General features: G+C 40.1%; 2 protein-coding genes across 3 annotated transcripts in view; one reads left to right on the top strand and one right to left on the bottom strand.

Moving 5' to 3' along the window:
* Nucleotides 1-12,983, top strand: part of mrpl21 (mitochondrial ribosomal protein L21) — a 34,341-nt gene extending 21,358 nt beyond the window's left edge. The window contains exons 3-8 of one of the 2 annotated variants that reach the window (XM_041197177.1): nucleotides 11-96; nucleotides 434-597; nucleotides 791-843; nucleotides 2,365-2,468; nucleotides 3,136-3,202; nucleotides 12,655-12,983. In XM_041197177.1, the coding sequence (XP_041053111.1) occupies nucleotides 11-96; nucleotides 434-597; nucleotides 791-843; nucleotides 2,365-2,468; nucleotides 3,136-3,200 (472 nt within the window). In that variant the 3' untranslated portion in view covers nucleotides 3,201-3,202; nucleotides 12,655-12,983. Of the gene's footprint in view, nucleotides 1-10; nucleotides 97-433; nucleotides 598-790; nucleotides 844-2,364; nucleotides 2,469-3,135; nucleotides 3,469-12,654 lie in introns of those variants that run through there. The other variant, XM_041197176.1, reaches the window with a different exon arrangement.
* cracr2b (calcium release activated channel regulator 2B) overlaps nucleotides 7,825-15,258 on the bottom strand; it is a 164,623-nt gene continuing 157,189 nt past the window's right edge. Inside the window, exons 16-18 of the mRNA XM_041196657.1 lie at nucleotides 10,771-10,878; nucleotides 9,425-9,501; nucleotides 7,825-7,912 (exon numbers count right to left, since the gene is read on the bottom strand). Coding sequence (XP_041052591.1) covers nucleotides 7,825-7,912; nucleotides 9,425-9,501; nucleotides 10,771-10,878 — 273 coding nt within the window. The remainder of the gene's footprint in view (nucleotides 7,913-9,424; nucleotides 9,502-10,770; nucleotides 10,879-15,258) is intronic.

The raw sequence follows: 15,258 nt of genomic DNA, 5'->3' as shown, positions 1-15,258 counted from the left end.
AATCTAACAGAAATGAAGCAATAACATCACTGTCAAAACCACCATGGTCTGAGGTCAAATTGCCGGATCCTGCAGAAGAGGCAAAACATCACATTGGTAAAATTTGAAATTACACACTTTGGAATTATTTGACAGACACTGCCATTAAGATATAATCTGAAAGACTTTCCTCGTACAACGTTTCTGGGGTACAATCTGATAGACATTCCCATAAAGCACTTGAGGCACAATCTCATATTAACCTGCCAAAGCAGCACTGGATGTAATTTGATATTCATTTCTAAAGAAGAATTGCAAAAGGTAGCATTAGATTTGGCCAAATAAGCTACCATGGAGCTGATCTGACAGATGTTGAGAAGGTTTCTGAAAGTCATAATTGCAATCTATGGTGTCAAAAGGTTAGTTTGATCAGTCATCTGGGTTTTGTTTGCAGAGGTTGTACAGAACGTAAAGACTCTGATCTCCACGGGAGCATATGGCAGACTGTTTGCAGTCATCCACTTTGCTAGTCGGCAATGGAAAGTAACCAATGAAGACTTGATCTTGATAGAAAATCATATTGAAGCATACTGTGGAGACAGGATCAGGTTAGAGAAGGTAAGGGAATCAGAGTGACCTTATGAAAGTGTGTATAGTCCATCTAATCAAATAAAAAGTATCTTCAGCTTTACTAGGGAGCTCTGATCCTAATCTAGTCGCCACCTTGTGAAGAACGAATGAATTATGAGAAACGTCGACAGTGTTCCTGAGATGATTTGAAAAAAATGCATGCTGCTTGTATTTTTTATAGGTTCTCTTAGTTGGTGGAGATGACTTCACGCTAATCGGGCGGCCACTCCTTGGGTAAGATTTAGTTTATGCAAATCAACGAGATTCACTAATACACTGAATTAATCTTATTTAAATTACCTACACACATACCATGCAGAAAGCACCTTTGACTTTTGAAGCGTGAACAGCAAGTGCTAAATTATGAAATTAATTTGTTATGTTGAAATTGTTCTAAAGTATCCTTTTATTCCACATTGTAGTTATTTTCCTCTCTGATTCCCCAAGCGGCAAGTACTGTTCTGCATATGGGAGAACAGGTCAAAGATCTGCTCACAGCTCTTTACTCATGCTGATGCGCTTGTTGGCTTATTTGGGAGATGTAATTTGCAGCTTATCTTAACTTTGCAGTGGAGATCTGTTTTTCTGATAAATGATTACCTTTCATTACAAAAGCCGACTAGAGAACAAACAGACCGGGTGCACAGAGTCTTCATGCTATGAGCATGAGTTGAACAAATTCTGAGTCCCAACCCCACTCAGACTGTTAGGGTGCCCACCTGTGAGATCTTCCCAGGGCAGCCTCCTGGTCCACTGTCCAATTAAGGATGGTTGAAGCTGCAGGCCCACCACCAGAGGTGCGTACTGCCATTGAGGAAGAATATTAGGGCACCTCCATCTTGAGGTGCCCTCTGAAGAGGTATTAAAATCAATTAAATAACAGTGGCTGCAGCTGCAAGCCACCCATGTGGAGGGGAAACACTCCCAAAAGATGGCCAGCAGCAGGAGCTGTGGCCCGCTGATGGCTGTTGCTCTGGTGGGGAACGAAGCTGATAAAATAGAGGACCTTGTAGGTGCCCCAAACCAGCCTCCAGGCACTTTCCAGGCTTGACCCTCAGTAGGGTGGCCAAAAAATTCTGTCAGCATACCCAATCAGTCTGGACATGGGTACTAAACTATACAAATTGGCTAGCTGCTGCTGCCAGGTGGGTAACCTCTGCAGGTCATGGCTGTCTCTAGCAAGTTTGCCTAGAGGCGGGAACGTGTCAGGTCAGTGGCCCGACGGGTAGTTCTCATAATCCCTCCCAGCCCCTCCTTGAAACCCAGGAAGATTCCATCTACTAAGAGCCAACAGTTTGCATTTAACCGTTGCTTTAGTAGTAGAGAAGTATTTTTAGTTTGTAACAATATCCAAAAGAGATTTTGATTCACCTTCAGGCTTAGGCATTGGACGTCCATTTGTGGCTATAAAAAGCAATTAGCTATGTCTATTAAACATGTACAATAACCAAACTCAAAGGTGACTTTTGGCCATCAAGTATGACTAATTGAGACATTTTTTATGATTGGTTATTCCCTAATTTAAAATCTGTCAACGCTAAGCAAAGTTTTCTCTGGCTCAAAATGCCTAGTGCTGCTGGTTAGAATGCATGTGCCTTTTAAGGGATTAATTTGGCCTGATCACCATAATAAGTATGTTGTGATTTTGAGAGTCGTGGTGAGGCTCCAGAATTGGTGCATTTCACTCCTTGTGAAGCGCTTGGGGGTGTATTGCTATATTAAAAGTGCTATATAAATCCAAGTTGCTGTTCTTAGGCGAGACCTTGTACGAGTGGAGGCAACAGTCGTTGAGAAGACAGAATCTTGGCCTAAGATACATTTCAGATTCAAACGGAGAAAGCGTTACCGAAGAACAAGGAGTAAGTAAAGATCCACAATGGATGATAATGTGAACAATAGTTTTGGTTTTAATATATTGTAACAAAAATTAGTTATTCATCTGTGGTATTCAGAAGATACTTCTGCAAAAGGTAGTGTAGAGTTCAGTTTTGCTGCTTATATCACTTCCTCGGTGTACAATAGTGTAAAATCCCTCTGGTACCTACAGGTGAGCATTTATACAGCATATTTCTGTCACTTCTTTTCTTTATGTGACAGTATATACGAATACATGCACTTTGAAGCAGCAACAATGATTGATTAAAAATTCTTCTTATAAACCTTAATGCTAGTTGCATTCTATTTATTGCCAAAAGAACTTTTTTCCCCTTTACCTGCCATCCCTAACTTTGTTTATAATAATCTAATGCACTTTTGTTTTGAATCCATATATCCTCCCTCATGGATTCCCTTGTTTGAAACGTTTTTCTTTCTTTACCGTTCTTGTGTTCTCTTTGCTCTATGGTCCTAAAAGCATTGTCCGAATTCTTGATGCTGGGTTTTTAAATCATACATACATTTTTTTTTCATGTATATATATATTATTATATATCTTTCTAGATCTACTTTTAATCCTTTAAAAATTTTCAACTATTATGATCGGACTTCATTTAATGGAATTATCTTACTTTTTCTCTTCTTTCACAGTAAATGTGCAACCACAGACCGTTCTTAGGATCAACACAATTGAAATTGCTCCAGCTCTGGCTTGACGGTAAAGACAATCTCATACCATCCAGATGGTCTTGGTCAAATTGTGAGATTAAAGTGATAGGGCACCATTCGGTAAACCCAGTGATCAAGGCACAGAGACTGTATTCCATGGACTCTCAGTCATGTGGTATTATCTAACTTTGAGTTTGTTTCAAAACGTGACTGTTGGTTCATGAAGGTTTTCTATAAGATTTGTGTTCTAGATCATTTATCTCTAATGTCAAAAGGATATACTGCATGTGAAAATAAATCTTTTTATAAAAACAATTCCGGATGACCTTTTAAACATTGTTGGTTAGCTGACCTATCATTGACGGAAGAGAGACTCACTTCTCCACCCACAGCACTAGAGTAAGGATGGGGATGAGGGCAGCAGTGCACCTGTTGATAAATCTGCAAACCTTTATAGGAGCACGGATTGCAGAAGTGTGTTTATGTCCCGTTTCATTGGAGTTCATGGGTCTCTGTGGGGCTGTATAGAACCGAGATACTGAATGCCAGAAAGCTATTTAAATAGGTGAAGCCTGTCTGTGCATACTCATTCCAGCAGGAGTCACTGGATTGTGATCACGATCTGGAAATCTCCATAATTCTTCCTCTCAAGCCCCCAAGCATTTTTAATAGGGTGCTTACTGCAGGTAGAGAAAAATATTAATAGTTCTGTTAAAAACTGATAAGCCAACATTTTCATGGGGAAAAAAACATACTGGTAAAACCAATGAAAAATCCAGTATACCAATAATAAAGAAAGTTGACTTGTTCAGTCACTGTAAAGTCATGGGCCTGTTGATTAGTTACTTCATGTTTTAGTTATTTATAGCCTAGTACTGATTTGTGTGTCTAATTGTGTGATACATGTGTATGCACTATAAATGTAAACATTAAAGGGATAAAGGAGACTGAGAAGAGAAGGGAGTCATTAACATACTATGGAACAAAACAGAAAAAGTTAAATTCTCACCTAACTGGGGGAATTGAGAGTCTCAATGGTGTATTGGTCTCTGTACAGTCATGGTTTCAAGGAGTAAAGCAGCAGTTTCAAGACAAAAATATTTTCATTAATGCCCTTTATTATTTTTCTACAGTTTTAAAATAACTATTTTAATACGATTGACCCCTCCTAGACAAGTTGAAGAAGAACTACCAAGAATCCATGAAATACATCTTCAGTACTACTTAATCTAGCACATTAGTATGTTAAAATAAAAGAACTTGGATTTATTTGGGCCTTGTCACCTCAGGATGCAGATTGCAAGATCCAAACAGCAAATGAAATTAATATGAACCATTTAATCAATATTTGGCAATGATGATTCAGGAAGAAATGTTAGGAAATGATTGAGATGCAGAGAGCTTCCTGCTCTTCTTCATATTGTGCCATGGGATCTTTGACATCCATGAGAACCGGCCAAAACTACTTAAGGTTGATTCAAAATTTTATAATACAACAACCCCTCTTTCCTGCACTGAAAAGCCAGCCTAGATTAGGTGCTCCAGTGCTGGCTTGGTGCCTGAATTCACAACCTTCTAACTCATTCGATAATGCCAGAAAAGAATGCAGAAAGTCATCAAAATGTTTAAAAATTGAAAAGTCAAAGGATGGTTCTAACAGAAGGGCAGTGTATTGATATAGGCATGGTACAACCTGTATCAAAAAATTAAAAAAGCTTCCTAATAATAAAAAAAATCAAAATGTTTTCCCATGTTATACACTTGTGCCTAAATATCCTAGTCCCCACACTTCAAAAAAAGAGTCTACCGGTTGTACAGTGCTTTGGAAGGTCTCCAATATGCGATAAGGTGCAATATGAATGCAAGTTCTTTCTTGCAAAGACCAACACTAGCACACAAACACAGCTAAAAACCAAAGCATCTGAAATTGTACAAGATGAGTGTTTATCAACTAATATGTGTTTGTGTAAGTAGAGACTTTAACTAACACAATGACAGTTTATACCTGTTACAGCACAATGACATATATCAAGTTTGAGGAGGAAAAATATTTTAGGCATCGCTTTCTGACAACTACTAGATGGCACATGTAAAACATTAAAATACTGGAAACACTAAGTCAGACAGGATTTGCATAGTGAGAAAAACAATGTTAACATTTCAGAGTTAACTTCCAATGAAACGTATTAAAGCCAAAACATTGGGCCTGAACTTCCTCGGTGGCAATCAGCGTCCGACTGCCACCCTACTCCCAGTTTCTTACCCAAAACCTGTCTCGCCCGACTCAGGCTGGGCGAGATCCGGGCAGTGCTGCATGTTCCTGGGGCCCAGTGTTGAGTGCAGCTCCATCAAAGGTAAGGACACCACACCTTTTTTAACGGCACTAGCTGCCATAAAGCAGGTAAATGACGTTTAAAAGTCCTCGACAGGCCAGGGAGAAACTAAGTGGATAGGATTTTGTGGAGGGAGGGTGTGGGGGAAGATTGGTGGGGAGATCAGGCCTCGGGGGATTGGGGGAGGCTTGGAGGGGGAGATCAGGCCTTGGGGGGATGGGGGGTTTTGTGTCGGGCTTTGGGGTTTGTGGGGGGAAGGGATGAGTTTGGCCTGGCAATAAGGGGGATGGGGAAAAGGTCCCCTGGGGGTGGAGGATATCGGGCCTTGGCAGGGTGGGGGGACTGGTTGGGGCAGGTGGCGGGGGGGGGGGGATCAGGCCTTGTTTTGGACCTGGAGCGTGGGGAGGTAGGGTTCAGGCCTCAGGGGGAGGCTTGGGGTGGGGAGGAGGTGCTGCTAGGTGAGCCCTTGAGTGGATGTTAAGGCTGGGTCAGGTCTGGCCTCGGGGTTGTGTCAGGCGTGGCCGGGGTGGGAGGAGGGTTGGGGAGAAAGAGCCCCCTCGGCGATGGCGAGGGGAATCCCTTGGGTTGGGGAGTTCCTGTCGGGGGCTATAGACCCTTGGAGCTGGGGGTGGGTCCATGGAGGAGTTGGGGGAAGACTCCTGAGAGTCAGGGAGAGTCACATCAGAGGCTGGGGAGACCCGTGGCGGGGAGGTGTTGGGGGGGGCAGTGCGGGTCTGTGCAACAATTACCCAGAAGTTAGAAGAGGTTTTAATTCTTCTAATAGTCGGTAACTATTGGTCAGAACCATCCAAAGTTTGCAATTTAAATTATAGTTTTGGATGGTTCCCAGTGCAATTGCTGTGCAAACCTTACCCAGGAACCTTCGAATGGGATTCCGTAGCACATCTTTGGGGTACCCGCCAATACGACCTCATGGAGCTCAGAAGCTTTGGCCCATTCCCTTTTTCTCTCTCTACAGAGGCTGCCTAACCTGAGTTTCCACATTTTCTGGTTTTGTTTAAAGTTTCCAGCATCTGCAGTATTTTGGTCATTGTACATGGTGAAGCATTTTATTTTCTGTAGAGTTGCTGGATCACCATCAGCTAATTGTTCATCATACCTAAATGATCGTACATAGGCTTTCATGTGTGGCATCGCAGCACACAATAATGCAGGTCTATCAATTCATAGGTAACCGACAAACAATAATGGACAACTATTTATAAAAATAACAACATTCAGTCTGATGGAATAAAATATTTTTAAAATGCAGCTGTGCTTTAAATGGGGTTGCTTTTACTCTGAAATGTCATTTGTTCTCAAGTTTAATTGGACTATATATTCTGTTATGTTATTGTGAGATATCTTAAGGAAATGTAAGAGGTTTTTAAAACAGATATATTAATCTGCTACTCAAACTGTGCAAGTTCGTTTTTATCCCCTATTTAAATTCTTTGGCACAGCATATTAAATAATTTTAAAAAGGCCTAAGTCCAACCTTGTCTATAAATTCAATTTCAACAATGTTAAAACAGACTCCCTGTTACATGGGTAAAGTACTTAACAAATAAAGTTGGAGGCACACATAGCAGTTTGCTGTAAAACTACATTTGTGCATTTTTCTGGAGTCTCCAAAGATTTCAAGAGGGCTCAATAGAAATAATTTCTCATTTTCTTCATTTTATGCAGCCTCAGTCACTAGAATTGGCCTTAAAATATATATTCTCCTTGGCTGCATACTGGATTTTATTAACATAGTAAGGGTCTCGCTACAGGATGCTACCAGTACATTATTGTAAGGTGAAATAACAGTGAATACCATATACAAGTCAAGACTATCTTGAAGTTTTTTTTGGAATAAGTAGATGCATTTGTGGAGCAGGTTAATGTTTCAGCAAACCCATCTCTTGCCACAGAGTTGCTTAGCATCATCAAATCATCTATACATTGAAAACACAAATGCCCCATATAACAGAAACTGGGTGATTCATGGACAAATGCTACTTCAAACATCAACTGCAGGAACAGGCAGTACATTGTCAATTCTGTTGACTTGTGGCAATATACAGTCATGTTGATTCTAAAGTCACATTACTTGTAAAGAATCTATTATCAGGATCTTTATCGCAGTAGAAATTGGTGTGGCACTGGGAACGAGGCACACATCAGCACAACACGTACCAATGATAAAAGATTCAAAAGGCAAGAATGGTTCTAAAGGCAAACATGGTAAAACAAGAGCAAGTTCCTATAAAGTCAGGAATGTCCAGTGAGGCCACCAATTTATTCAAGCGCCTGTTTTCTCTGGTGACAGTGGTGGATAGTCCTTTGTTCATAATCATTTGCAGCAGCCTTTTTTCTTGTTACAGTCATCATCTAAACGCAAGGCATCTTCTTTCTGTTTGTCTTCCTGCTCACTCAGCAATCTGCAAATAGTTTGTATTGTCATTAAAAAAAACTATCAGTCACTATTCCTCTGCATTTTTCAGTGTTTTATCAAAATAGTATTTTCTGTAACAACCTTTGAATTATTAAGTACCTCTGCTCTCATTTCAGTAAAACACATTTTCACATTACATGCCAACTGTTTGGGATTTTAAAAAGTCTTTAAACAATTGTTATGCAATCCCTGTTGTTTCCTGCACTATTTAAATAACAATTCAATGCACTGCAATTTCAATCATGGAATATAAGTACCACTGTAGTTTTGATGACATGGCCCAATAACATTGCAATCTAAACCTTTTCCTCATCATTTAAAACATTTCTTAATACCTATATTTTTCATCAAGCTTTGGTCACCTGTCCTATATTTCCTCCTTTGATTCAGTGTCAGTTATTTGTCCGACTGCGCTCCTGTGAAGTGCCTTGAAATGGTTTGCTATTTTAAAGGTGCTATATATATACACATTGTTTTAATCTTACAAACTAGTATTGCAGTTTGAATCAGATGATGCACTTTCAAGTATAGTTTTGTCTACCTTTTCATATCCAGTCAACTATTGCTCAATCTGCTAATCCACATTTTCTTAAATTACATATCAACTTCATTAAATTAAATGTTCAGCCTCTGCATGAGGCTGGAGAAATATGAAGTAGTCTGGACCTATACTTGGGAGGCTTACTCAGCACAAACTGCTCCTATCCTTACCCTGAACAACCACTTATGTTCAGGCCCTTCCTCCCTACTCCTGATCCCAAGCCTAAGAAATTCCTTGCACAGTTATGCTGTTATGCTGAGACATCTGAATTGAGCAATGCATTCCTCTCAGTCACTGTGCAATCAAAGTGTACAGTGGCTTTATAAAACATACGTAAACATATATTTTGAAAACCAATAAAATAGCACAAGTGTCTATTTATCATTAAAAGCAACACTGAGGAATTTTACTTCCACATGTGCTATATACACAAAAACATTAAGATACTTTATTTAGAATGATACAGGTGCAAAAGCTTTGCTTTCATGAGCTACAGCAGCCTGAATCCTCCATCCTTTAATTCATCACCACCTTGTGGCTATCAGCTGCCCTAAAAGCTGAACAATTTTTAAATGTCAGCATTGGTAACACTCAACCTAAGTCAGAAGGTCATGGGTTCAAATCCTGTTATAGAGACCTGAGCGCACAATCTTGGTGCAGTGCTGAGAGTATGCAGCACTGTTGGAGATGCCATATTTCAAATGAGACGCTAAATTGAGGCCATGCTGCCCTCTCAGTTGGATGCAAAAGAACCCATGATAAACTTAAATTTTTGAAGTGTTTCTCTAGTATCTATTTTGAAATGCTGGATAATCTTTATTCATTCTTTCATTTCTTTACCAATGGCAAAGCTGATAGATACAGGGGGATAACAGACAGATTTTTGACAGTTATATTCCTTTCAGCAAACATATTTTAAATGCACAAATAAAGCCAAGGAAATAGCTGACAATTTACCTTGCCACATGCATTAGTGGTTCCATTATGTTGTACCCTGATTTGGCACTGCATTCATAGAATACTGCATTGTACTCCTAATTTTTAAAAAAAATACAGTGTTATTAATCGCTATTTTATATGTGCAACATGCTTGATAGATTGAACGCTAATCTCTGCTACACGAGGGGACAATTGTCTCCCTCACAAATGCACAATATGCCTAGGCCGAATGGCCTATCTCTGTGCTGTACACCCTATGTAATTCATGTGAAAGATTGGATCAGAATTCCAATAGACTATTAAACTCCTATACTTTCAAGTGATCCAAGGATATATTTTAAATCCACTGTGGGGCTTACTTATACTGTAGTTTCACCAAGTCAAGTCACATTATGTTAAGAATACCATCAAGTCAGTTCAAGGAGAAGGCCCACCACCACCGCCTCAGGCGATTAGGGATGAGGAATAATACAGCTCTGCCAGCATCAACAAATCAGAGAACAAATATTTTAAAAATGATGATGGAATTTGTCACAACGAAATAGTATAGGCCTTGTTGAATTCAAATACAGTTTCCTTGTAGCTCTCATCACTAAATCAGCATCTTTATCACTGATACTACATAGAATTTACAGGCACAGAAACAGCCTATATGGCCCAACCAGCTTCTGTCAGTGTTTATGCTCCATATGAACCTCTTCCCGCTCTATATACTTCACCTAACCCTATCAATATAAATTATCCCTTTCTCCCTAATGTCCTTCTCTAGCTTCTCCTTAAAGGCATTCACCTCAATATATTCACCTCAACCATTCCATGTGGTACCAAATTCCACATTCTAACCAATCTCTGGGTAAAGAAGTTTCTCGTGACTTCCTAATTGAATTTATTAGTAGCTTTCTAGATACTGAATTTGTTTTTTTTAAAACAAAAAACTCACAAAGGCAGCTGTGTACAGAGGTTTCTCTGATTGGAGTATTCAATCACACAAAATGTATTCCCTCAGCAGAACCATTCACAGATATGTATTCCATTCACTTCTGGTGACTTTTTTTTAAAGAGTGTATAAACAACACAGTAAATGGTTATTCCACGCTCATTATGTTTGGTGCCCTAGATTGATTGAATTTAGCTGAGTGAGAGCATTGACAATTCCAGAGAAGGTTGCAAAATTCCACAGCTAGTTGCCATTTTACAACCCTAAAATAGATAAGCTAAGCAACACATTAAAAATGGATTAGGGTGATCAGTCAACTGGAACCAATCCAACCAATTATACCAACAGATTTACATAACTCCCACAATTTTTTATTGCAGAATAGCTAGGCCAAAATATACTGACTTAAAGTCAAAGTTCTGCTTACCTCTGCTAACCTTTCACCTTCTGCTTTTGACACCTGCCGTGGTACACAGTCTAGAGCATCGATCTTGTTGCCAAGTAGACAAATTGCTGCCTTCTCGTCCATTCCTTCCTATTTAATGAGAATAGTAAGAAACTCCATTTACTTAGGAAAGAAGTAACACTATGCTATTTTCATTTCCAGTCCTGAAACTTGGATTTAGTATCATCCAAAATGGAGATAAAACAGACAGGTAAATATAAAACAAATCGTATGAGTTGGGTGTCATAGTACCACATTATAGTGCTTATTTCTCAACTGATAGGGCACAGTTTCAAGGTTTCCCATCAGTCAGATCTATATGCAGAGGATCTCTACTTCAGGATGGAAGAGGAAGTAGTTTGAACACAAGAACACAAGAAATAGGAGCAGAAGTAGACCACATGGCCCATCACGCGTGCTCTGTCAATTCAATGCAATTTGGGCTTCAACTCCTCTTTCCCACCCACTCCCTTGATTCCCTGAGAGACCAAAAATTTCTCTATCCCACCCTTAAACGTATACAACAATGGAGAATCCACAACCCTAAGGGGTAGAGAATTCCAAAGATTCACAACTCTGAGTGAAGAAATTTCTCCTCATCTCGGTCCTCAGTTTAGGGATGGGGGAATAAAAAATAGATAAATTGGTACTATTTGACAATCTATTCCAAGTTCTTTCCTCCTGCCCACCTATCGAGCTGGCTGGCATTTGGGGTTACCGTCCTTTCCTTTTAACTCTGAGGCCTAATTTGAATCTAATTCTTCCCAACAAAGACAAAAGCAAAATACTGTGGATTCTGGAAATCTGAAATCGAAACAGAAAATGCTAGAAATACTCAGCAGGTCTGGCAGCATCTGTGCAGTGAGAAACAGAGCTAATGTTTCAGGTCAAGAACCTTTCTTTAGAACAGATGGAAGATGGAAGCGTAAAAGCAAAATACTGCAGATGCCAGAGATCCTCAGCAGGTTTGGCAGCATCTATGAAGAGAGCAACAGAGTTAGTGTTGAGGTGAATATGACTTCTTCAGAACTGGACTTCTGAAGTTAGAAATGGAATAGGTTTTGAGCAAATGAAAGGAGGGCAGCGGGAGGAAGAACAAAAGGGGTGGTCTGTGATTGGGTCAAGAGTGGAAACGATTAACTGGTAAAAGATTTCATGGCACAAAAGGCATGGCGATTAGTAATAGTTATAGTAAAGAAACAAAAGATTTGTCCAGAGTGGGTCTGAATGGCAAAATAATTAACAGCTCTGTCCAAAGGCAAAAACATGACAAATAAGATTAAGACCAACATGTTCAATAAAAGAACAGAAACAAAATCGGGGGGGACAGAGTTCACAATCTGAAATTGTTAAACTCAATGTTGAGCTGCCACAATGTTGTGGGCATTGTGGAATATTATTTTTTGGTTTCATTGGCTGGTGTAATGGCTTGGATTGTTTTTGAAAAGGAAAAGAATAACTAGAACTGCAAAGACACTGTGTTTTAAAATGGCTGCAGAAGTCACCTGCCCTACAAATTGGCCTAGTTTCCAGAAGCCTTTGAATGTGGATTACCGGGGACATGACTAAGCAGTTCGCCTGATAGGTTTCACACCTGCCATTGTCTGAACTCTCTGCAAAACATAAAGACAACAGGTCACCAAACTTCCTGACTCCAGAACTGCCAGGAATAAAGAAGGACTAACAAAACTCATTATGCAAGGAGGGTGCTAAGCACCCCCTATCTGTTTCCATGGCATCTTAATAGCAATGGGAGATTGAAGCTCCTTGGTTAAATGGATTATCATCTATTGTGTGCCAATAGCAGTTATCACATGATCTAAACCCTCTTGTGAAAAGCTATGATTATAAACTTGTCTGTTACAGCAAAGAGGAGATTACAACAGTAACATCCAGAGAAAGACTGCAGAATATAACATCATCTCTCCATTCCTGCTATTCTCAAGTTCAGGACCCTAGCTCTGTTATATTTGGAATACATCACAGAGAAAAACAACCAGTTTACATTAGCCGCAACACTCCTGGAATTTCAAGACCACCAAAGGAACATCAGAATGTATCTTATTTGTCTTATGGACTTTAATTCTTATCAATTCCACTTCCTCCACCCTGTAACTTGTTTTGTTTTACATGCTAGTGTGTGTGTGCATGTCATGGGATTCGGGACAGGTTTTTACCTTTTTAGTAAGTCTTATACTTCTACCTGAATGAATTTTAACAATAAAAGATTACTTTTTATTTGTTAACTCAAGAGATCGCGCAGGCTTATTTCTTCATACAGCTTTACAAACGGTTAAGTATATACTGAATTGAAAGACATCAAAATTTTCTAAAAATTCAAACTCAGTTATAACCAACCTCAGGAGTAGAGAAGAAAGGAATTTATTCACCCTTCTGGACTTGGTCATAACAGAGTCCAGAAAGTTGTAAAGAGCCTAATGGAAAGATGAGGTGCTGATCTTCAAGCTTGTGTTGAGCTTTACTGGAACAGTGCAACAGGCAGAGGACAGAGATGTTTGTGTGACAGCAAGGTAGGGAATAAAAATGGCAAGGCCACTGGAAGCTCAGGGTCATTGCTTGTGGACTGAGCGGAGGTGTTCCACAAAGTGGTCACCCAATCTGCGTGTGGTCTCACCAATGTAGAGCAGACCACATTATAAGCAGCAAATACAGTATACTAAATTGAAAGAAGTACACTTGATTCACTGCTTTGTCTGGAAGGAGTGTTTGGGGCCTTGGGCGGTGAGGAGGGAGGAGTTAAAAGGGCAGTTGTTACATCTCCTGTGTTCGCATGAGAAGGTAATGATGTGTTGGGGTGATTAAGGAGTGGACAGGGTGTCACAGAGGAAACGGTCCCTTTAGAACACTGACAGGGAAGGGGAAGATATGTTGGCTGGTGGCATCATGCTGGAAATTGTAGGAATGGCAGAGAATGATCCATTGAATACAGAGGCTTGTGGGGTGGAAGATGAAGACATGAGGAACCCTACCGTGATTCTGAGGGGGTGGGGAAGGGCTGAGAGAAGAGCAGGAAATGTGGCAGACATGGTCAAGGGCCTTGTCAACAAGGTGGGGGCAGGGGGGGAGGGGAATCCTCAGTTGAAGAAAAAGGAAGACATATCAGAAGCACTGTTGTAGCAGGTTGTTAAGAACAGATGCAACAGAGATGGAGAAACTGAGAGAATGGAATGGAGTCCTTACAGAAAGCAGGCTGTGAGGAAGAGTAGTAAGTCAGTTGTAGTCAATGGGTTAATGACTATTAGTTAATAGCCTGTCCTCAGAAATGGAGACAGAGAAGTTGAGAAAGGGAAGGGATGAGTTGGAGATGGATTGTGTGAAGGTGAGAGAAGGGTAGAAACTGGAAGCAAAGTTAATGAAGTTTTCAAGTTCTGGGAAAGAGCAGGAAATGGCACCAATACAATCATCATGCACTTGGAAAAGAGTTGATGGAGCACAAACTCCCACTAACCCATCACCCCTGTCTTTGCAGACCTATGCTGACTTCTGATTCCCCAACTCCTCAAATTAAAAATTCATATTCTTGTGTTTAAATTCCTCCAAGACCTCGCCTCTTTCCTCTTCCTAAAGCCTGTTCCAGTGCTAAAATGGTCCTTTAAAAACTCATTCTTCTGGTTTCAGTTTTGTGCATTCTGCCCTCCCCTCATCCCTATTGGCAACTGTCTGTACCTTCCACCAGTATGCCCCACATTCTGGAATTCTTCTGGATTTCCATCTGCCTCTCCATCGTTAATTCTGTCCTTAAAATCCACCAAATCTTTGATACTACTCAAATATCTTCATCTTTGGCTCAATGTCTTTTTTTTAAATGCACATCTGTTCAGCAGCTCGAAACATTCTGTTTTAAGAACACCATAGAAAGTGATGCCCATGATGGTAGTAGTTCAAGGTCTTTGACATTCCCAAACTAGCCACCAAGTTGCTAATCAAAATGGCTGAGGATGCTCAGCCCTTGATTATTGCATTCTGAGAAGGTTGCCCTTTGATTTACAGCTGAGATTCAAAAATCACAAAGTGGGCAATTATAGGTGTAAGGCCACCTCTACCACAGTGTACATTAATGCAATGCCACACCAAATATTCTGCACCAGACTGACTTCAAACATAGCAGTTCCAATGGAAAGCAAATACCCGCTTTCTTCCTGCAGTCACTGTCACCAAAAAATGGTGTTAAAGCATAACAAATCTTCAAAAAGGGTTAAGAACAGAAGAACATAAGAAATAGGAACAGGAGTAGACTATTCGGCCCCCTGTGTCTGCTCAACCATTCAATAAGATCATGGCTGATCTTCTTGTGTTTTGATTTCCACATTCCCATCTACCCGTAATAACCTTTGATTCCCTTGCCTAACTAGAATCTATCTACGTCTGCCTCCACTACCTTCTGAGGCAGCGATTCCAAAGTCGCACAATCCTCTGAGAGAAAAAAATTCACCTCATCTCTGCCCTAAA

This window comes from Carcharodon carcharias, chromosome 10, assembly GCF_017639515.1.
Source record: "Carcharodon carcharias isolate sCarCar2 chromosome 10, sCarCar2.pri, whole genome shotgun sequence".
NCBI classification, from domain to species: Eukaryota; Metazoa; Chordata; class Chondrichthyes; order Lamniformes; family Lamnidae; genus Carcharodon; species Carcharodon carcharias.
Note: the sequence above shows the minus strand (reverse complement) of the source record. Positions and strands in the feature narration are given on the sequence as shown.